Source organism: Amphiprion ocellaris, chromosome 24 (assembly GCF_022539595.1).
Source record: "Amphiprion ocellaris isolate individual 3 ecotype Okinawa chromosome 24, ASM2253959v1, whole genome shotgun sequence".
Classification (NCBI taxonomy): Eukaryota; Metazoa; Chordata; class Actinopteri; family Pomacentridae; genus Amphiprion; species Amphiprion ocellaris.
Genome location: NC_072789.1, coordinates 2892506 through 2916120, shown reverse-complemented (window position 1 = coordinate 2916120; position 23615 = coordinate 2892506). Strand labels below are relative to the sequence as shown.

The 23615-nt window shown below is 38.6% G+C and overlaps 1 protein-coding gene across 16 annotated transcripts in view; it reads right to left on the bottom strand.

Moving 5' to 3' along the window:
* Positions 1-23615, bottom strand: part of dmd (dystrophin) — a 315328-nt gene that overhangs the window by 19814 nt on the left and 271899 nt on the right. For 15 of the 16 annotated variants that reach the window (XM_055008380.1, XM_055008391.1, XM_055008386.1 and 12 more), the window contains 8 exons: positions 10030-10091; positions 8584-8658; positions 7247-7448; positions 7083-7168; positions 6388-6545; positions 4633-4799; positions 3149-3260; positions 1203-1339 (listed from right to left, as the gene is read on the bottom strand). In XM_055008380.1, coding sequence (XP_054864355.1) covers positions 1203-1339; positions 3149-3260; positions 4633-4799; positions 6388-6545; positions 7083-7168; positions 7247-7448; positions 8584-8658; positions 10030-10091 — 999 coding nt within the window. Of the gene's footprint in view, positions 1-1202; positions 1340-3148; positions 3261-4632; positions 4800-6387; positions 6546-7082; positions 7169-7246; positions 7449-8583; positions 8659-10029; positions 10092-22805; positions 23028-23615 lie in introns of those variants that run through there. The other variant, XM_023268363.3, reaches the window with a different exon arrangement.

Genomic DNA, 23615 nt, shown 5'->3' with positions numbered 1-23615 from the left:
TGTTTAGCATTGACATCTTTTACACTCTATTCTATTGCTGAAGTTAAAAGGTTCCAGATATTAACCCTCGTGTCGTCCTGCGGGGCAAAACTGACCCGGTTTAAAGTTTGAAAATGTGGGGAAAAATTAATATTTTCACAGTGAAACTTCTGATGTCCACATTTTCAACATTTTTGGGAAATCTTTGAACATTTTTTTGGTGGAAAAAAGAAATGTCAAAAATGTTTCTTAAGAACATTCACAAAATTCCACCAAAATTCGCTGGATTTTGGTTGATTTTTATGTGAATGTTCTTAAAGAAAATATTAGAAGTTTTACTGATATATATGGAATCACTTAAGATATTTTTAGGATTTTTTTTGGAAAATTTTTATTCATTTTTTGAAAATATTTACAAGAATGTTCTTGCCAAATTTGGGGATTTTTTTGAAAATAAAACTTTGAAGGGAAACCTTTAAGGAATTATGGGAATTTTCTTCCTGAAGGTTTTGCAAATTTTCAGACATTTGTGGAATTTTTTTGCTGAATTTTTTGATTTTTTTTTCAGACAAGGACATGATATTTTTTGGTGCCCATAAATGAGAACAACAGGAGGGTTAAAGTCGTCCAGCTGTTTTTGTGTGTGCTTTTCTGCACTATTACATTCTCTAACTCTCTCTTGGTGTGTGTTCCATGCATAAATAACACTTGAAAGTCATCAGCAAATGTCAGATGCTACCAGAGAGCTAGCTTATCCCAAATGTCATCCACAAAGGCCTCCTCTGGACTGACCGGCTAACATTTAAAGGACTAATTCAGCTTTTTTGGACTCATTTTGGGACAAAGATCTTTGACCTTTAGAAGTGTTAGTAGGAGGATTTTATTAGAGTCAAGATTTTGTCATTTTTTTAGCCAGTTTTTGGTTCATATTAGCGTGTAGCAAGCCTTTAGACTCCTTAATATGGATCCTTACTGATCTTAGTTGGCCTTTAGTTGTGGTTCTGGATCATTTTCATCACCAAGTGCGAATCTTTTATTCAGGTTTTGCATCTTTTACTGTCATTCTCAACAGTAAACAGCATCAATCACACTCTTCATATGGAGAAAAACTATGTATCTGCCAGAGACCTTAGAATGTTTGGGTTCTCTAATCCATTAGTGCTGTCAGAGTACAATAAAACCTACTTCCTCTGCCTGTTTGTGTGTGAATGCGAGAGCCTCACGTTTCCATGTTGTCTCCCTCCAGGATGGTCTGGACGGGCAGGTAGCCCATTCGTGGATGTTTGGCGAAGTAGCGCTTGGTCCTGAATTTGTTCTTCAGCACCTTGGCGAAGTCTCTGACGTCCTCCCCCGATGTGGTCTGGAGGGAGACGGGACACAAAGTGGGTTTGTTTACTCCACAGAGAGAACATGTGAGTGCATGCTCTCATCTTTCACAGGCAAATATCTGCCTCTCCAGCTGCTAAATGCGCCGCTAAGCTCACCAGCTAGTCCCTAATTGTGTGTGTGAGCAGAGAGTAGCTTTATGAGAGCTTTGAGGAGGAAATAGCTGGCTTCTGTAGACAATAGTTTAGAGATGAAACACCAAAACAACAAGCTATGAGGAAATTAGAAGAAATACAAAACTGTTGATGATTTTCTTCCACTTTACACACAGTAATCTAATTTATTGTTAACCCTTAAAATGACCCGATGAGGTCATTTTCTTGTAATATCTTTGTATTGAAAAGTTTTTATCATTTAATATTTCAGTTATTCTTCAAAAAAATGTCTTTGATATCATTCCATTTAAATTTTTCAGCTCCCTTTTATACTTTTAAAGAAAGTGTAATATTTGTATGACTACTCCAAGCTCTTTACCACTGATAATATCATACAAGAGGTGACGAAGTGCACAAACTAGGAGGAAAGAGTAGAAAAATGTCAACAAAATGGATGTTGAAATTCTTCTACTGCTGTTTTGTGTAATATTCTTCTTTTTCAATTATCAAAATGTTCAAAATCCGTTATAAATAAACATATGTCAAACATGAAATCATTCTTGTGTGGGTAAAAATATAATACAAACAAAAATACAGATCATTATTCTTAACTAAAATGACAAAAAGGGCATAAAAACACATTAATTCCTATACAGGTCATTTTTGACCCACTGATGGAAGAGTGTTGGTTCAATCACTCCTACATCTGAGGGTTAAAGGAATAGTCAGACACGTACATTTAAGCTAAATTGGAGCCGAAAGCGTTTAAAGATGTTAATATGTGCCTCAACATTTTTAGAATGAACATATTATGTTGAATTTATCAAATACATAAATAAACATAAAATGTAAATGCAGCATTTTGAGGTAAGCTAGCCGGCTATATATATTCATCCTTTGCAAACAAGAAAAGTGAAAAAATATTTTCTTCAAAATGCTAAACTATGTTTTTATATAAAATATTGAAGATTTAATGAACAAAAAGGGCAGAATTACAAGCAAAAACTGTTCAAAAACAGTCCTACTGCGTCAGAATAAGACTATGTTGCTGGGAAGCTGGAAGACAGTTTAAAATGTTGCGCCATTTATCAGATTTCTACACTGGCTGTGCAAAGGTTACTGTTATTAATTATTCATTTAATGATTTGTTTTCTATATTTATTTATGCGTATTATTAGTTGGGTCTTTTCCTTCTGTTGTGCTTTGACTTTTTCTATAAATGCAGATGACATAATGGTGTATATTTATTATAAATTATGTTCACTACTATTATTTTTATTATTGTTTATAAATGGTAGTATTTTGAAGAAGTACTCCTTTTTGAGCAACTTATTCAATATCTTTTGTTGTTTTCTTTTTTTGCTGAAATGTTCAAAATAAACTCTCAAAAATCTAAATAAAAAAAACAGGAGCAGATCTATATTGACTGGAGCTGAAATAAATATTCAGGCAAATATGTTTCGTCGGGATGTCCAATATTGGCATTTTTTGCCAATAACCGATATGCTGATATTGTCCAACTCTCAATTTCTGATTCCGATATCAACCAATACCGATGTATGTGGGCTATTAACAAATTTTAGCGAACATCACATATCTCCTGTCGTGGAATTAACACATCATGCCTGATTTTATTGTGATTAAATTTACACAGTGCAGGGCAGGAGTATATGTTTATATTCACATACCGGGGTGCAGTACTCCACCATGGGGTACTGCATCTTGTGTCCCTTGGCAACACGACCAGAGAAGAAGCAGCTTTGGCAAATGTCATAGTTGAAATGTTTCAGGCTCCGATATCTGGGGAAAGAAAGAAAGAAAGAAAGAACAGGAGGGGAACAAAGTGTCAACCAAAGACAGAGTAGAGAAGATGAAAGAGCAAATGGAGGAAAAAAAAACAAGACAAGAAAGGGCGACGATCAATAAAAGAAGAAAATTTATGGTTGTGTTTTCTCCAGGGTGTGAGCAGTTAAAATTCTTCCAGCCCAGCGGCTAAGTGACAAGTTTATTCTCCATTTAGTCCTGGGATTCTTCTTTAAAATGTACCACCTCTGTCTCCATAAAGAGGCCCACCAACAACAGCAAAAATACCTCCCTTTACGGGTCTCAAGCTACTATTTCAGGGATTTGGCATTACAAATACACATCTATATAAAGCGCGATAAAAGGACGGACTGTTTGTGTGTTGGTGCGATGTTTGTTGTTGTTGGTGGCTTTGGTCAAAAACTGTCATTTAAAAGAATAAATTAAAAAAGAGAATGAAAGAACTGGATAAATTCAATCTTTCCATGGTAAATAGTGCAATATTTTGTGTGCCTTTACCGTCTTCTAAACCCACTGCATGTCACTGGTCTAAAGCAGATCTGTTAGCAGCACTGTGAGGCCGTCACACAGAGCTAAATGCAATAGCATCCAAACAGGGCCACAATAACCCTGCTGCTGCTGGGAGAACATGCTAATGTGCTAATTTAACCCTCTTGTCCTGCGGGTCAAAATTGACCCGTTTAAAGTTTGAAAGTGTGGAAAAAAAAAAAAAAATTTTCACAGTGAAAAAAAGAAATGTTAAAAATGTTTCTTTAAGAACATTCACATAAAAATCAACCAAAATCCAGCAAAATTCGCTGGATTTTGGTTGATTTTTATGAGTCCTGTCTTTAGCTCTTAATTGAACTGATAGTTTGCATACTGATGCACTTACTGCTAAAAACAGTTAAATAATGGGTTCATATGACTGGTTCTTGCTTGAAGCTATGATGAACAAAAGCAGCACATTCATGTGAGCGTTGCCAGCATCAATTCTGAGGATTCTCTTCGACCTTGGGTATATATTGGGTTGGGAGGAATGCCAGGTTCAGATTAGAACCTATCATGGGGACAACTGCTCAGTCAGACTAAACAATATCTAATCTTGACCAAGTTACGGAGTCTTGACGTGTTTTTCCTACAGCAGTTGTTCTTTCTCAGGGTCATATTAGAGGCAAAGCAGGCCTCACAGGTTCACAGTAGGATAATCTGAGGTGACCTATAGGATCTACAGGATGATTTAATGTGACTTAAATGCAACCTGCATGATATTCTGGGATGTCTTGAGCTAACATCTGCAAAGAAATATCTCAGTAAGAGGAAAGAGAGTAATTTTGTCTTCACACAACTAAGAAATCTGACGACTGACCTGAAGCCTATGATGGGACACTCCTTGCAGATGTTGCACTTGGCCTGGTGCTTGGCGGTCTCTGCGGCAGCGACACGGTGGAGGACGGGCAACCACACCATGGACTGAGGCTCCAGACGCATCCAGTCCAGGAACATTGCAGCCTCCAGTTCAGGTTTGTTGTTGGCCTGGGAACAGAAATGAGAGAGAGCATCCTTGGAAAATAAGAAAAACTATTTGCAAACACACACTACCGTTCAAAAGTTTGGGGTCACTCAGACAATTTCATGTTTTCCACGAAAACTCACACTTTTATCCATGTGCTAACATAACTGCACAAAGGTTTTCTAATCATCAATGAGCCTTTCAACAGCATTAGCTAACACAATGTAGCATTAGAACACAGGAGTGATGGTTGCTGGAAATGTTCCTCTGTACCCCTATGGAGATATTCCATTAAACATTTCCAGTTACAATAGTCATTTACCACATTACAATGTCTAGACTGGATTTATCATTCATTTAATATTATCTTCATTGAATAGAAGTGCTTTTCTTTCAAAAAAAGGCCATTTCTAAGTGACCCCAAACTTTTGAACAGTAGTGTATTAAAAGAAAAAAGTTAATTTCAGTGTTCCTGAAACACTTAAATGCTGGATCATCTTTTGGAGATCAGGACTAATCCAGTCAGACCTTTGATGATGTACTGTATGCCTGTTTTGTAGCTCAAACGTTGCTGCTTCCTGTCCACAAACATCAAGAAATACAAAGGAAATGCTGGAATTCTCCTGACTAACGATGAAATTAAGAAACACTCTCACTTAGTGTCTGACCCTGTTTATTACTCCACCAAAGAACGCGGTGGAGTTCTGTGATGATCGGCGTACGTTTGTCTGTCTGTCCGTCCGTCTGTCTGTCTGTGCACAACATTACTCAAAAACAGACTAATGGATTTGGATGAAATTTTCAGGGAAAGTCAGAAATGACACAAGGACCAAGTGATTAGATTTTTTTCAGTGATGTGACTTATAGTCTGGATCCACGGATTTGTTAAAAATGTATGTGTCATTGCGAGATAGCGGCACGGCATCACTGTAACCATGACAACAAGTGAACACTACGTCACATGATTGTGATCCTGCTACAAATCCACTGCTGCGGATTTATTGGGACTTATCCGTTGGAAAAAATACAAGGAACAACTGATTAAATTGTGGGGGTGTTTCTGAGTTCCATCAGTTCCTGCCACCTGCTACATATTTAGGTCACGTGATTCGGTATCCGTACATAACATACACATGCAGAACACACGCCTGTGCTCAGCGCAAGGTCATTTTGTTTGTTGGCACATCTGTAGTAAATGGACACATTCTAAGTGCTGTGATTTCTGATCATCAATAACTAATAAACAAATGCTGCTTTTCTTAAAAAAAAAAAAAAAAAAAAAAAATGCTGCATTTCTGACAATGCCATATGGGGGAATGAGCAGCCTTGGAGGAGTACTGTGCTCTCTGAGTGCTTTTCTTATTGGACATGCACTTGTCCTTCTGGTTGTTTTTTATTATCCTTTACTTTATCAGTGTTTTGTCCTTTTTATTTCCTGCAACATTCTTAGTGTCTAGGTTCTTTCTGTAAATAACACTGATTGAACAAACACTGCAGAAGTACAAGGTCTTCATCTGGAGGGTCGTTGCAAATGGACATGCAGACAGTTACAGCGTAGTAACAGCGAGCACATTCATCAAGTCATCGAAGCACTTTGAGTATGCGACGTACAAACTGGAAGCAGCTGCGGACGGAGGGCTCGATGTTGGAGCCGCCGAAGGAGGCGACTTCCCCGAGCTGCCGGGGGATCTGGATGGAGTCGTGGAGGAGGAGGCCCAGGCGACGCTGGTCACAGAAGCCTGTAGCGCTGGCGACCTGCCGGAACAAGACTAGAAGAGGAGGGGAAGAGGCAGGGGAAGGATTAGAGGTGGAAATGAAAGGAGAAAGGAGGGGGAAGATAAGAAATGGAGGCCATAACACAGACAGGGAAGGAAAAATAGGAAAGAGCGAGTGAAGGTGAAGACAGATGGAGAGAAAACTGGCTTATTTTAATTCACCTCAGCTTGACAATCCTGGTAAAATAGAGCTTAAAATAAGTTTTCCCAGCTAATTTTAAGATCTCAATATTCTAAATATCGTATCTTACTTCAAAAAATCTTACCAAGCCATTTTTCACTTGTTCTGTTGGCAGATTTTTTTTTAACTTATTTCAAAGTAAAAGTTCCTTGAAATATTTTTTTTCTTGTTTTGAGAGGGGCATCTTTTCCAGTGTACATGATGTGGTCCAAAAATATATCATGGTAGTGCCAAACCATTCTTTGGTCAGTTGACCAATTGCTAAAAATTGTGCTTCTGAACATAATTAAAATCACCAACCTAAGTTTTTCTCTACTAACACTAAAACATAAGTGAATTCATTGACTTACATCTGTATTTGTCCTCCAGGTGTGCTTTACAGAGTGAGATGATTCCAGTTTTGAATGACAGAGTCCTAATCTTTCCAGTGCGACCGCTGTCAACCAACAGAACTACATGTTAGAGTCACATCTGGACAAAACAACCAAGCTCCTGTTTGTGTGCGAGGACGTACGTGTCGTAGACGTTGAGAAGCCAGTTGAGGCACATGTCGACACACAGCGGGACGCTGACCAGATGGGAGTGGCTCTGCTCCAGCCGCTGGTACAGGCTGGTCAGACAGGTGACCAGCTGAGAGATGTCCAGCAGCTGCTCGTTCTGCTTCAGACCGTGCTGGTCGAACACCTCGCACGCCATCGGCATGCTCAGCAGGTCCACTAGACATAAAGAAAACACACACACGCACGCACGCACGCACGCACGCACGCACACACACACACACACACACACCTGTTACTGCTGTGTGGAGGCTAACCAGGCCAGTTGAAATGAATTTTAAATCTCCTCTTTTCCGTATTTTTTTTTTTTCATTGATGTCTCTTGTAATTGTGGGAACATTTTTTAAATCAACATCATATTTTAAATTATAATTATTATTCATGTGTCCCACAACAACCCTGTTAGCATAACCTTTGTAGCAGGAAGAAGAAGAAAACAGTGTCACTCTACCTCATATTATCAGGATCAGACTAATTCCTTGGACTGTTTTCCATCAGTCAGTTTGTCCTCTTGGTCAGCAGTAACAGCAGCTAAATATCTAGCTTCTACTGCTGACAAAAAGCTAACATTAGCATGGATTAGCAACCCTGTTACTGTGATTATAGTAGGGTTAGCAAACAATACAGAAAACATGGAATAAAAATGCTACCACTAATGTGTAAGCTGAGCCAATCAATACCTATTATTGATCAATATGGAGCAGAAAACTGTAAAAGAGATGGTTTATTTCTCAAAAATTTTGAAGCCCAAATGTCCTCCAATTCTGGAAGGACCCAGGTTTTGGTGAGTTTATAAAATACTTGCACTTTATAGTAGTATTGGATCAAATGGAGCCACCATGAAGGAACAGACACTTCATTCTACAACCTCTCTCAGGATGAGGACGCTCAGTGCCAATCTCACCAGGCCTCATCACCAAATGTGTGGATTTGTGTTGTTAGAAACCCTAGATAAAATAAATTGTGCTTTTGTGCTGCTGTAAACCTGAAAACACATCACACTCATAACAGCTTGTAGGTGTCTCACACTCCAAAGAGGCACCGCTGAGAGATGAGAAGGACGAGTAAACACAAATAGAGAACGTAACGAAGTGAAGACGCTGAAGAAAAAGAGCGACACGGCAAATGAAGCAAATGAAAGAAAAAAAGGGAGAGCGATGCTGGAAAAAACAGAACAAAGGAGGCGTGTGGGAGGACTGGAACACAATGAGAGGAGCTCTTATGATAAGAGAGGAGAAGACCTGAACCCAGAAGAGGTCTACATGTGTAGACTATAAATAGACGGCGTACTTACAGCAGAGAGCCTTCTGCAGGCGTCTGAGCTTCATGGCTGTGCGGTAGGCTGAGAAGCGAACATTGTTCAGGTCAGCTGCAGAAACAAACACAGAGGAAACAGGTAAAGAGGGGGAAGAACTTCAACTAATGGTGCTGCTTCTCCTGGCTCCACTAAAATTAACTCCTGATGTCCTCATTTCATCTCCACTGACAATCAGTGGTGTGATGTTCTGCACGGTGTTCTGTTTAGCTGGAAAACCTTGACGACGGGTCTGATTTACAGCACCTACAGAAAGCCCTCGCTCCTTGTAAAGTTTTCCCCTTTTATGACTTTTTAACACGGGTGTATACGGTAGATACTTGTACAATCCCGACTTTCATACTTAGATATTCGTTTAACCCTCGTGTTGTCCTGCGGGTAAAACTGACCCGTTTTAAAGTTTGAAAATGTGGGAAAAAAAAAAAATTTCACAGTGAAACTTCTGATGTCCACATTCTCAACATTTTTGGGAAATTTTAGAACATTTTTTGGTGGAAAAAAAGAAGTGTTAAAAAAAAGTTTCTTTAAGAACGTTCCCAAAAAAATCAACCAAAATCCAGTGGAATTCGCTGGATTTTGGTTGATTTTTTGGGAATGTTCTTAAAGAAAATATTACAAGTTTTACTGACACATATGTAATCACTTTAGATATTTTTAGGATTTTTTTGGGGGAAGATTTTTACTAATTTTTTGAAAATATTTTCTTGCCAAATTTGGGGGATTTTTTGAAAATAAAACTTTTAAGGGAAACTTTTAAGGAATTATTGGAATTTTCTTCCTGAAGGTTTTGCAAATTTTCAGAAATTTGTGGATTTTTTTTGCTAAATTTTTTGATTTTTTTTAAGACAAGGAAACAGTATTTTTTGATGCCCATAAATGAGGACAACATGAGGGTTAAGAACATTCGCAAAAAAATCAACCAAAATCCAGTGAAATTTGCTGGATTTTGGTTGATTTTTTTTTGTGAATGTTCTTAAAGAAAATTTTAGAAGTTTTACTGAAATATATGTAATCATTTGATATTTTTAGGATTTTTTAAAAAAGATTTTTACTCATTTTTAAAAAATATTTACAAGATTTTTCTTGTCGAATTCGGGAGATTTTTTTTAAAATAAAACTTTCAATGGAAACCTTTGAGGAATTATTGGAATTTTGTATCCTGAAGGTTTTGCAAATTTTCAGAAACTGATGGAATTTTTTTGCTGAATTTTCAGATTTTTTTTCAGACAAAGAAACAATATTTTTTGGTGCCTGTAAATGAGGACAACAGGAGGTTTAACTGTCATTACATTTTACAGACTCTTCATTTTGACATCAAAGAGTCAGCCAAATGAAACTGACTGTGATTCAATGTTAAAAAGCAGTAAAAAAGGGAAAACCTCCAAGGGGGGTTTTTAATCCTAACAGAAAGAATGTGTATCTTACCCAGAGACTGGTAGAGCTCAGCCATCTTGGGATGGTCCCAGCATGTTGTCTGGGTCTGGTGGCTGGAAGGGAACAAAAAGGAGACACAACGGTCAAATGTTACAATAAACAAACACACCATCTTGTCCAACACTGTAGACTCCAAATCAATGGTAAGAAATAAGAGTGAAATTTTCCAAACATATCCTCATATTTAAATGAAGGACATGCAATTTCTCAAGAGTTACGATAATTACAATAACAACAATATTTCACCAATTTCTGCTTCCGGTTGGAGGGTCTAAACCCTTCCTACTGCTAGATGTCCTGCATGTTGCTTCAGTCCTGTATTGTGTTTCTGTCCTCTTTAGGGTCAGCGCTAATTACCTCCTTTTTAGCTCATTGCACTTTGTGAAGTTAAGCTCTTTTGACAACAACTTGTCTTTTCAAAAGGCAGACAGACGTAAAACAATGGGAGCTGTCAGTTGAAGTGGAACACAGAATTCAGACAAGGACACAAGAAACTCCTCAATTTTAAGGAAAAGATACTGAACACGAGATCAAAGCAAAGCCCTGATGACGCCAGATGACCCTGTGGTTCAGCGGTGTCGACTCTTAAACACATTTCTGATCCAATATTTGTCTGAAAACATCACAGAGAGTTCATTAAATACTAGCAGCAGTATCCAAAGCCAGAGAGCTGCACACATTCATCACATGGAACAGCAGCGGCATTAACTTCAGTGATAACTTGTAATTAGAAATCATCCTCAGCATGGAGACAGAACAGTCTGGGTCTGACTAAACACTTTCCTTCATGTGAAACAAGTGAGCTGTCACTCAGAGTCACAGTTTAGTTTGCTGCTGTTTTCAAACTGATGCTGTCATAAAAGTTCCATCTTTGAGCTCATTTTTAGCCTGACAGTTAGCCTGTAGGTTAGGCTGACAGTTAGCCCATCAGTTAGGTTGATGATTAGTCTGATGGCTAGCCTGGAAATTAGCCTGATGGTTAGCCCATAGGTTAGTCTGTAAGTTACGTTGACAGTTAGCCCGACATTGAGCCCGGCAGTTAGGTTGATGATTAGCCTGATGGTTAGCCTGACAGTTAGATTGATGATTAGCCTGATGGTTAGCCTGACTTTTAGCCTGCCAGCTAGGATGACAACTAGCCAGATGGTTAGCCTGACAGTTAGCCTATAGGTTTGGTTGACAGTTAGCCCATCAGTTACGTTGATGATTAGTCTGATGGTTAGCCTGACAGTTAGCCTGTAGGTTAGCCCACCAGCTAGGATGACGATTAGCCTGATGGGTTAGCTTGACTTTTAGCCCGCCAGCTAGGTTGATGATTAGCCTGATGGTCAGCCTGACTTTTAGCCCGCCAGCTAGGTTGATGATTAGCCTGATGGTTAGCCTGACTTTTAGCTCGCCAGCTAGGTTGACGACTAGCCAGATGGATAGCCTGACAGTTAGCCTATAGGTTTGGTTGACAGTTAGCCCATCAGTTACGTTGATGATTAGTCTGATGGTTAGCCTGACAGTTAGCCTGTAGGTTAGCCCACCAGCTAGGTTGACGATTAGCCTGATGGGTTAGCTTGACTTTTAGCCCGCCAGCTAGGTTGCTGATTAGCCTGATGGTTAGCCTGACTTTTAGCCCGCCAGCTAGGTTGATGATTAGCCTGATGGTTAGCCTGACTTTTAGCCCGCCAGCTAGGTTGATGATTAGCCTGATGGTTAGCCTGACTTTTAGCCCGCCAGCTAGGTTGATGATTAGCCTGATGGTTAGCCTGACTTTTAGCCCGCCAGCTAGGTTGATGATTAGCCTGATGGTTAGCCTGACTTTTAGCCCGCCAGCTAGGTTGATGATTAGCCTGATGGTTAGCCTGACTTTTAGCTCGCCAGCTAGGTTGAAGACTAGCCAGATGGTTTACCTGTGGGTTAGGCTGACAGTTAGGTTGACTTAGAGGTGGAAGTCAACCATGGAAACATAAGAGCAGGTTTTCGCAGTGGGAAAGGCTCCACACTGATGTCATTCGGGCGATTTTTAAAAAATATGACTAATGTGACAACAAAACAAACAGAAAAACTGTGGTGTGATTTTTGTCTAACTTTACTTCCCTATAACTTTAGTAACAGACAATATTTGCATGGAGTCTGTCGTAAAATATGTTGTTTTTTTCTTGGTTGGTTGTTTTTATTTAAAAATGAAGTTATCAGCCTGAATACACGAAAACTTTGGAGGTTGAAGGTGCAACTCGACAGGAAACATTGAATCAAACAGCTTTAAGTTCTATTGCGTGTGCTAATAGCTGGTGTTCAGAAAACACACTTCACAATGTGCAGCCTGAATCAGGTCACACTGGATTTCTGGGTCACTTATGAATAAATTCAGTTGCTATGATGCTGAAGTGTGTTGCCCTGCTCTGAATCCCAACCTATGGATACGGAGTAAAAGTCAAAAACAACCTGAGAAACAAACGTAGCGCAGGATTTCTGAAGAAACGAGGACTTCCTACAGTGTCCTCTTGATGCCCAAAATGCCCCAAAGGTATTCTGCTTGTGAATTCTGCCTCCATACCCGTCACCACATTTTAAAATCCCTATTGGGGATCAGTTCTTGAAACTGTACTTCAGCCTGCAGGTGATTCCAGACTGCAGGGGAACAGAACATAAAAGCCTGTTTGCCAAGTTCACTACGTACCTTTACGGACTGTCATTTGAGCGCAGACGATAATTACTGGTTTTAAATAAAGTATATCCACAAAGGTAAGAGGGGAGCAGACTAAGGATGGATTTATACTCTTCAAATCGACATTGCCATGACATTATAAACCCACAGAAATCAAGTCTTATAGCACAGGGACCCATCTGCAGCAACAACATTCAAAATACATCCCTGAGTAAACATGCAACAGCGAGACCTAAACTACCATCCTATATCATTATAAACCAACAATGAGCAAATAAATGTTGATTATGAACCCAGTCGACTACCTCACTATCCACAGTATTAACCCTCGTGTCGTCCTGCAGGTCAAATTGACTCGTTTGAAAATGTGGGGAAAAAAAAAAAATTCATAGTGAAAACTTCCACATTTTCAACATTGTTGGGAAATTTCTGAACATTTTTTGGTGCAAAAAAATGTTTCTTTAAGAATATTCAGAAAAAAATATTAGAACTTTTACTGATATATATGGAATCATTTTAGATATTTTTAGGATTGTTTTTGAAGATTTTTATTCATTTTTTGAAAATATTTACAATTTTATTTATTTATTTTTTTATTTCTTGCTAAATTTGGGGATTTTTTTAAAAATAAAACTTTTAAGGGAAACTTTTAAGGAATCACTGGAATTTTCTTCCTGAAGATTTTGCAAATTTTTAGAAATTTGGCTATTTTTTTGCTGAATTTTTGGATTTTTTTCAGATAAGGGAACATATTTTTTGGTGGGTTAGGGTTAGGGTTAGGGTTATGAAGACAACAGGAGGGTTAAAGTGAAACTAAACTAATAGCAGATTCACTTAGTTGACAGCCAACACACCAAACATATACATACAGCATGAACAGTCTTCACAAGCACTCGCTTCTGAACTTTTCCACCAATGAGACTGTTCCTCTGTAGAGCAGCAGAGCATACTGGCCTCCGATTGGCTAACTGTTTAACCCTGATCACGCACACCTGATGGAAATAGCCACTTTTTTTTTTTTTTAAACTCTTACTAATTTAAGAATATCTTTATTTTTGTTCGAATGCGTGTGTCTTTTCTCCTTCATATCAGTGACAAAATATTTCATTCCAACAACCACTGAAAAGGCATTCAACATAACCACAGATGCCATAATTTATATCATTTACATATATTCACAGGAGACTCATAAGAAGAGACACTTATTTATAAGATTGCAAGGGGCCAAATGTCGATATACAATCCAGATGACGTGAAGTAGAAGCCATTTCTTAAGATTCTGCTCTTCTGTGTCTTGAGGGCAGTTCATGCTTTCCACATTTACCCAAATCTGCAAGGGATTGTCGTGGATTGTCTGCACCGACTGTGCATGTGCCAGGAAAACAAGCTGTGCCTGAAACGAATTTTTAGTTTGAGGAAATTCTCCGTCATCCACACTTACACTGCAAAAACTCAAAATCTTACGACGTCTATTTGTCTTAATTTTAGTCAAAATGTCTCATCCCACTCGATTTAAGATAAATTCTCTTAAGAGACATTTCAGCAGATGGAGGGACTTGTTTTAAGACAATGCATCTTAAATATATTGTTAAGTCAAACAATCTTGAAATTATCTTGTTTTGAGTTGAATTTTACAAGAAAACTCAAAATAAGTTTAATACATGTCAAATTAGGAGGTTACATGAAAGCATAAATCTATTTTTGATTGAAAAACAGCTATTTTTTTTTTTAGCACGTCTGGCTTATTTTAATCCTCCTGCTGTCTTCATTTACGGACACCAAAAAATATTGTTTCCTTGTCTGAAAAAAATCCAAAAATTCAGTAAAGAATTCCCCAAATTTCTGATAATTTGCAAAACCTTCAGGAAGAAATTTCCAATATTTCCTTAAAAGTTCTCCTTAAAAGTTTAATTTTGAAGAAATCCCCCAAATTTGGCAAGAAAATTCTTGTAAATATTTTCAAAAAATGAGTAAAAATTTTCCAAAAAAAATCCTAAAAATATCTAAAGTGATTACATATATATCAGTAAAACTTCTAATATTTTCTTTAAGAACATTGACAAAAAAATCAACCAAAATCCAGCGAATTTTGCAGGATTTTGGTTGATTTTTATGTCAATGTTCTTAAGAAACATTTTTAACATTTTTTTTCCACCAAAAAATGTTCAAAGATTTCCCAAAAATGTGGATAATGTGGACATCAGACGTTTCACTGTGAAAATATATTTTTTTACACATTTTCAAACTTTAAAACGGGTCAATTTTGACCAACAGGACGACACAAGGGTTAAGACACCTAAGCTTGACAATCCTGGTAAAATATAGCTTAAAATAAGTTTTCCCAGCTAATTTTAAGACCTCAATATTCTAAATATCGTATCTTATTTCAAGAAATCTTACCAAGCCATTTTTCACTTGTTCACTTTACTCTATTGGAAGATTTTTTTCACTTATTTCAAGGTAAAAGTTCCTTGAAATAAGCTTTTATTCTTGTTTTGAGAGGAGAATTTTTTTCAGTGCAGAGTTTGCTGCACCCCAATGCATCTGCAGTTAACCTCTGTCTAAAAAGAGCGTACAGCTATCCATCCATACTGCCTCTCTCCTCCACTCCCAGTCCAGATAATGATGAGGGGATCCCACGGAGGAGAGCCTATGAAAAATACTTGTAGTTCCGTCTGTGCAAACAGGACCTCGGGCTGCTCCGAGCTGTTTGGACAAATGCCTCTGCTAACTGTGCAGTGGTTGCTTTCATCCACAGCACTGCAGCAGCTTTAGTCTGCGCTTCATTTCCTAGGAAATTTTTTACAAGAGCAAGGCAGGTAATTTGCAGCAATCTACATCAGCTGCTCAGCAGGTAAAGCAAGTAGTAAGAAGCAGAAAAAAGGATTCACAACAAGCTGCAATGATCTCAGCCTCAGAAGGCCAGTAGAACACACAGGACACTATATTACATAATAAATACTAATGACCTAAACTAGAAATTCCCAATCTACTCTAGCATTGCAAAAACATATGAGTGTGAAAATATTATAAACAGGGATATGATGCGGTCTTTTCTTTTCCAAAAAAATGCATGTATAAATGACACACAGTTAGGGATTGTCAGATGGAACAAAAACAACTGAAATATAATATTAGACAGTAGATCAATAATCACAGATTACTGCTGAGTTGAAATATGAACAAAAGTGGATGCGGTCATAAAAGCTCCATCTTTGCTCATTATTAGCCCAACGGTGAGGTTGACAGTTAGCTTGACAGTTAGCCTGTAGTTTAGCTTGACGGTTAACCTGTAAGTTCGCCCAACAGTTAGCCTGTAGGTTAGCCTGACAGTTAGCATGTAGTTTAGCCTGACAGTTAGCTTGTAGGTTAGCCTGACAGTTAGCCGGACGGTTAGCCCAACAGTTAGGCTGATGATTAGCCTGATGGTTAGCTTGATGGTTAGCTTGATGGTGAGGCTGACAGTTAGGTTGAGTTCGAGGTGAAAGTCAACTGTGGAAACATAACAGGAGGTTTTCACAGTAGGAAAACCTCCACACTGATTTCATTTTGACGTTTTTTAAACAATGACTGATGTGACGACAAAATAAACAGAAAAAACTGTGGTGTGATTTTTGTCGAACTTCACTTCACTGTAACTTTAGAAACAGACAAACCATCGCTGCATCTGGACACATGAATACTAGTAGCTAGTTTTGGAAGGTTGAAGGTAACATTCAGTAATATCAGCAGTGGTGAAGTGTATAGAATCTGAAAGCCAATTCATTTTTGAAACAGTACATTTGATGTCAATTTCATGAACCTGCCAAATCCGTAAGGGTCTCTGTGGTCCCATTATGCACCTAGACTTAGACTTTATTGTCCCTGTGGGGAAATTCTTTTCCACAGTACCATTACACTTGATTAATAGAGACAGCACAGCACAAAAACACACATTCTACAAAAACACTGTTCAACGCAGAAGTGTCCTTTTCACTCTGGCCAGATCACCTTGGCCTTTTGCTAAGGGTTGCTCTAATGGGTATAACAGATAAAAGATCTGTGTGCAGCTCAGAATTTATGATGCATGGACTGTCCACATGTGTGTGACAACAGCGTTTTGTCTCTCTGGCAGCTTTCACAGCCCCAAAACATGACAGCAAATCCAAGCAGTGATGCTGACTGTTCACAGATTGTGGATAAGGCAGACACACAGTGAAACATGTAATCATTTTGCTTAAGTAAGCAACAGGGAGGTACACTCAACAAAAAAAAGACACAACATCATTTCTGTCTGTAAAACATGTTGAAGATACGCAGACCGAGACAACGAAACGCATCTGACTAAATGAAAGATCTCACCAACAGACTTGTACAAAGAAGTCAAATGGGCTCTACTCAAACCTTGCGGACGCGTCAAGCTTTATATGCTGCTATCTCGCTATGATACAGAAATCTTTAACAAATCCATGGATCCAGACTATAAGCTGCATCACTCCCAGAATATAATCACTTGGTCCTTGTGTCATTTCTGACCTTCTCTGAAAATTTCATTCAAATCCATTAGTCGGTTTTTAAGTAATGTTGCTGACAGACAGACAGACAGACAAATCCACGGCAATCGTCACATAACTCCACTGTTCCTTGGCGGAGTAACAATCCAATGCAACTGCATCTCTCTCTGTAGTCACCCTGTGGTCTCAAGCAATGTCTTGCCCACAGCACTACCTGACACATGTCTGAAAGCCATTGTTTACAAAGACGGATAGATAAGAGCATTTGTAGAGCAGCTCCAGTGAATAAGTGGTGCTGTGTTTGGAAGGTGAGGTAGCAGATAATTAACACCGCAGTCTTCTACAACACTGCCTGATTTCACTGTGACACAGAAAAGGCCCCTTATTGGTGTTAACAACTGCTTCAGCCGACAGTGCTAGGCTCAGGCGATCACTACGAGGTTTGCTTGCCGCCAATGGAGTGCCCTTTCTGCAGTCAGAAATAATGTTTGAACTGACACTCCTTTTTCTGTTGCATATAACAAGTTACTGCAAACCTTATTAACAAAGAAGCCTCGGTATGAACGACAAGTTCCCTGCCATTTATCAATTTACACTGCCTGGCCAAAAAAAAAAAAAAAAAGTCGCCACCTGGATTTAACTAAGCCAAAAGATAAGAGCCTTCCACTGGATTTAAATTACTCCAGTGATGAATATGTTTCAGCTGCAACAACTGATGCAGTGAGGAGCTTCTCATTTCTTCAACAACCATGTTGGAAGACATCTCCTGTGGTCATGGAAAGGATGTTAATCTGTCTCAGAAGGATCAAATTATTGGCCTGCATCAAGCAAAGAAAACAACTAAGGAGATTTCTGAAACTACTAAAATCAGGTTAAGAACCGTCCAACGCACTATTAAAACCTGAAGGATAGTGGAGAACCATCATCTTCAGGAACAAACTCTTAGATGATCATAGGAAACCAACAGTAGAACTCACGGCTGTTTAATAGTGAAAGTAAGAACATTTCCACATGAAGGGAACTCAGGACTGGGACTAAACAGCTGCAGCTCTAAGAAAACCACTTATCAGTGAGGATGATCAGAAAAGAAGACTTCAGTTTGCTATGAAGCATAAAGATTGGACTCTGGATCAATGGAAGAAGGTCATGTGGTCTGATGAGTCCAGATTTACCCTGTTCCAGAGTGGTGGGGGCATCAGGGTAAGAAGAGAGGAGGATGAAGTGATGACCTCATCATGGCTAGTACCTACCAGCCTGTGGGGGTTAGGGTTATGATCTGGGGTTGGTCAGGTTCACCAACATTATGTTCCAGAGAATGAGGTCAGCTGATACCTAAAGATACTGAAGGACCAGGTCTTTCCATCAGTGGAATTTTTCTTCCCTGATGGCATGGACATGTTCCAAGATGACGATGCCAGGATTCATGGGGCTCACACTGAGAATGAGTGGATCAGGGAGCAGGAGATGGATTGTCCTCCACAGAGTCCAGACTTCAGCTCCATTGACGATCTTTGGGATGGTCTGGAGAAGACTTTGCCCAGTGGTGCAACTCTCCCATCATCAGGATAAGATCTTGGTGGAAAATTCATGCAACTCTGGACAGAAACAAATGCTGTGATCTTGCAGAAGCTTATCGAAATGATGCCACAGCGAATGACACTCAAAGCTAAAGGCGGTCCAACAAAATATTAGTGTGTGACTTTTTTTTTTGGCCTTGCAGTGTATAATATATGTCTGGTTCAGGTCACCGTCTTGCTGGAAAACAAATCTTCTCCCACAGCTCTCCATGTATCATTTTCCTTCACATTCCTGGTGTCCATTCCCTGATTCATGCTTTTCAATAACTGGTTCACGGAGCTGCTCAGAGATCAGCACCTCTGTTTAAACCTGTTTGGCCACAACCACCTGGAAACCTCTAAATCTGACCAGACTATCCCAATAAAAGGAAGACATTACTCTGTGCAGCACAACTCAAACCGAACTGAACTGTCGTCATTCTTTAATCATAACACACACCTCATGCTATTACACAATGACACACACACCCCCACATACGAGCAACATACTGCAGTTTTCAGGCAGCTGAATATGTTACTATGGCAGTGACAGATAAGCGTTTTAAATAATGGATCTGCTAAGAGACACGAGTGTCACTTCTCACCGCAGTCAATTACAGCTCTTGGATGAATGATTAAAGGTGGTTTATGGGATGTGCTGACGTCTTCCTCTGCCTATCATCCAGAGGAGGCCTTGACAGACTGTTTCCTGCACACCAGGAATCTGAATGAGCTCCGACAACGGCCTTCAGGGACGCAATGTGAAGAGGAGAGAAAGCGGGCAAAAACGCATAAAAGCAAAAAATTCATCAGCTTTATATTAGAGGAAACAATTTTAGAAAGAGAAGCCCAAAGTACTACAAATAGGGTTCTGAGGGTTCATGTAAGGGGCAACAACAGAACAGCCGTCATTTTAATGGTGATCAACAAAATATTAGTTTCATTATTTTCCCAAAACAGCTGCTGGTTGTAGTTTTTATCAAGAGATGGAAGGAAATACTGCATCTGTTGGGGACATTTTTAGTGGCAGATTAACCCACATTTGGTGCTGGAAAGAGGCAGGATGGTGAGTGTGGCGTGAACTAAGTGCTGTCAATCAATGTGATGCCTATTTTTATGGTTTATCACCAATAAAATGTTACTAACTATTGAAAAAAGCTCATTATCATGTCCAAAGATAGTCATACCTTATAGTTAAAAAAAAAGTATAAATCCTGACATTTCTAAACATTTCTGCTTGAAAAATGCTGTAACATTTCTCAACTGGTTGATCATTGTTGCTCTAAATAAAATAAAACACAGAAGCAGAAAATCCTTCAACATGAAAAGCCTATACGAAAGAACGGTTTGACTGGCAGAATTTTTGGATAATTGTCATCTGATGACTTGACAAACTAATGGGAATCAATCATTACTCCACCAAGGAACAGTGGAGTTATGTGACCATTGTCGTTGGTTTGTCTGTCTGTCTGTCTGTGCGCAACATTACTCAAAAAAGGACCAATAGATTTGGATGAAATTTTCAGGGAAGGTCAGAAATGACACAAGAACCAAGTGATTAGATTTTGGCAGTGATGTGGCTTATAGTCTGGATCCACGGATTTATAAAGATTTCTGTATCACTGTGAGATAGCAGCACGGCGTCACTGTAACCATGACAACAAGTGAATACTACGTCAGCTGCCTGCTGACGATCATATCATTTTTCGTTTTGATGATAAAATATAGATTTTTATTATTTGAATTTCTGTAGAACATAAAAAACATATCAGCATAAACTATTCACATGCTTACAAATTGCAACTTTTTTTCTGGAGGTTTCTGGTATATTCAGTAAAAAAATGAATAAATGAAAAAAATCTGCCAAATCCATTAAAAAGGCTTTAAAAGAATCACTGAAGTTAAAATAAAATAAAATGTATATTTATAAAATTAACTCAAAAATTATTTGAAGGACAGCCGTAGTGGAGATATCAATTTTTGAAAATTAAATATAAATTACAGATTTTTAAAATTTTGCTTTCTGTAAAATAAAATTTTAAAAAATCAACATAAGCTACTGAAATGTTTACAAGTCCATTTTTTTCTGGAGGTTTCTGAGATATTCAGTGAAAAACAAAAAAACAGAAACAAAAAAAAAAACAATTCAGCGAATATTAGCCGAGTTATTAATTTTGGAGAATTCAAGATTTTTTGTTCTGTTGATAAATTATAGATTTATTTATCTTAATTTCTGTAAAAAAAAAAAAACTACAACAAAAAAACCCATAAAATGACATGTTTACAAGTTCCAACTGTTTCTGGAGGTTTCTGGGATATACAGTAAAAAAAATAAAACAACAAAAAATTTGGTTAGGACTGAGTGAATATTAGTTGAGATTAAAAAAAGGAAAATTAATGATTTGTCATTTTTCTAAAATTATAGAGTTTCATTATTTTAATTTCTGTAATAAATTAAATAAAAAAAATCTGCCTCAGTAATTGGCATGACTACTTTTTTTCTGGAGGCTTCTGGGATAGTCAGTAAAAAAACCCCCAAAAAACACAAAAAAATTGGTTGGAATTGTGTGAATATGAGTGGAGATATTAAATTAAGAAAATTAAAGATTTTTTGCTTTGATAGTAAATTATAGATTTACTGGTTTAATTTCTGAAAAAAAGCTTTAACAAAGTAAAAAAATCATCATGAACTGTTGACATGATTACAAATTCCAACTTTTTTCTTGACGTTCCTGAGATATTCAGTAAAAATAAACCCACAACAAAAAAAAATGGCTAGAATTGAGTGAATATTAGTGGAGATATTAATTTTTTTAAATGAAAGATTTATTATTTTGATAATAAATTATAGATTTTTACTATTTTAATTTCTGTAAAAAACATGACACGATTACAAATTTTCTGGAGGTTTCTGGGATATACAGTAAAAAATAAATAAAAAATAGAAATCAGCCAAATTCTGTGAAAAAAAAAAGTTAAGAGAATATCTGAAGTTAATGTGGAATAAAATTTAACACCGAGGGCCTTTTTTCAATAATAAATAACTTAATAATTTGGAGCAGAGCTGTGGGATTTTGCAGGGTTTAGACAGAAGTTTTTGCATGATTATTTATACACGAACTGGGAAAAGCTGTGAAATCTTATGGTTTTAATAACCACCAACGCCAGATACAAGGAGAGCACCAAAATCCCACCACTGAATGCGCGTGTGTGTATGTGCACAAACACACATCTGCAATCACAGTGCTGCCAAAAAACCTGGACCAACGACCCAGCCTCTCCTATCAGCTCCTTACTGATCAGGACCAGCGGCTCACATGTACAACAAAAGCCGCTGTTTGCACCTAAAATCGCGGTCTGGAAATCTGATCGGTCCGGACGACGCACGGAAGGTGGATGTGTTGCACCTCGGTGTGAAGGAATGCAACACGGTGATGCACTGGCTGCTCTGCTCACTGGGGCTCCTTTTTCTCCTGCAAAAAGCCCAACCAACGCACATGCACACGCACGCGCATGCACACACGAATCCAAATAATGAGCCATGTCTGCAGCACGTTTGCTCTAAAGCAGCCCGTGCAAAGATTTGTTTTGCTTTAATTTGGAAGCAGAGGGATCCAGGATGCGGCTCCAGAAAGGACAGCGGGGTCTGGAGAGGCTCGCTTGCCGCACACCTCGCCTGGTTCCCTGGCAACAACCGCGACCAACAACCGCAGCGAGGAGCAGCAGCTCCGGCTAATGGCTACCTCTTCTTCATCCCCATCTCCACGGTGCGAACATTCACCTCCAGCTGGGATATTCTGCCTAAAAATGGCCACTATTTTTGTTATTTTTATTATTGTCTCGAATGCATGCTAGGTGACATTCATTCGAGATACAAGGCGGAAAAAAAAAATCACCAAAATAAAACCCCGCCGCCCAAATCTAGTCCGGATCATTTGGTGCATTTTTAGCTTTCTGCTCAGTGTGGGGGGGATCTAGCTGGTTTTACTGCATCACAACCAGCATAATTACTCCCCCCCTCGACCATTACCCACCACCATCCCCAGCCCTCCCAACACTCACTTCCGAAGCTGCTCCCGCATCGCCGGCTGATCGAAGCCCGAAGAGTCCGGTGGGAACGAGTCGACTCCCAGGATGAACAGATCCCCTCCGCGGTCCGACAAAGCGTCCCCTACCGCCGCAGAGAAGCCTTCAAGAATGCCGTATGGATGCCGTGCGTGTGCGTGCGTGCGTGCGTGTGTGTGTGTGGTGTGTGTTCTTCTCTGCAAGTGGCAGCGGTGTGTTGCAGAGGCTGAAGACCAGCAACACACGGGGGTCAAGCTCACGGGAAACGCAACAAAAACAACTTCCGCCTAATGATTCAAAAATAAAAGCGTCACCCAGAGCGACAAATATTCAAGGGAAAAACCTACTGAGTCAATCTATATTTGAGGGACTTTTGACATATCTTAGACATTTTTATTAAAAGTGAAAAAATAGCTGTTTTTATGTTCATTATGATCATGTCTTTACAAATTCCATAATTACATATGATAGAAACAATCACATATTAACAAAAAATGACTGGATATCACTAAAATGTCAACTATGTTACAAAAAGTCCCGCAATTTTACATTGACTTATCCAGAGTGACTTCAAAATGATCCATAATTATGGAAAATTAGTCCAGACTGACATGGAAATTGTCCTAAATGACTCAAAAACTATCCCAAAGACGCAAAAATGATCAAAAATGACGAGAAACAATCCAAGCTGACATAAAACCTGTTGAAATTGACAAGAAAATTGTTTAAAACGACTGAAAAATTGTCCAGGTCAGTATATAATTGAGGGACTTTTTAAGTCCATGGGATAAATCTTGCATACATTTT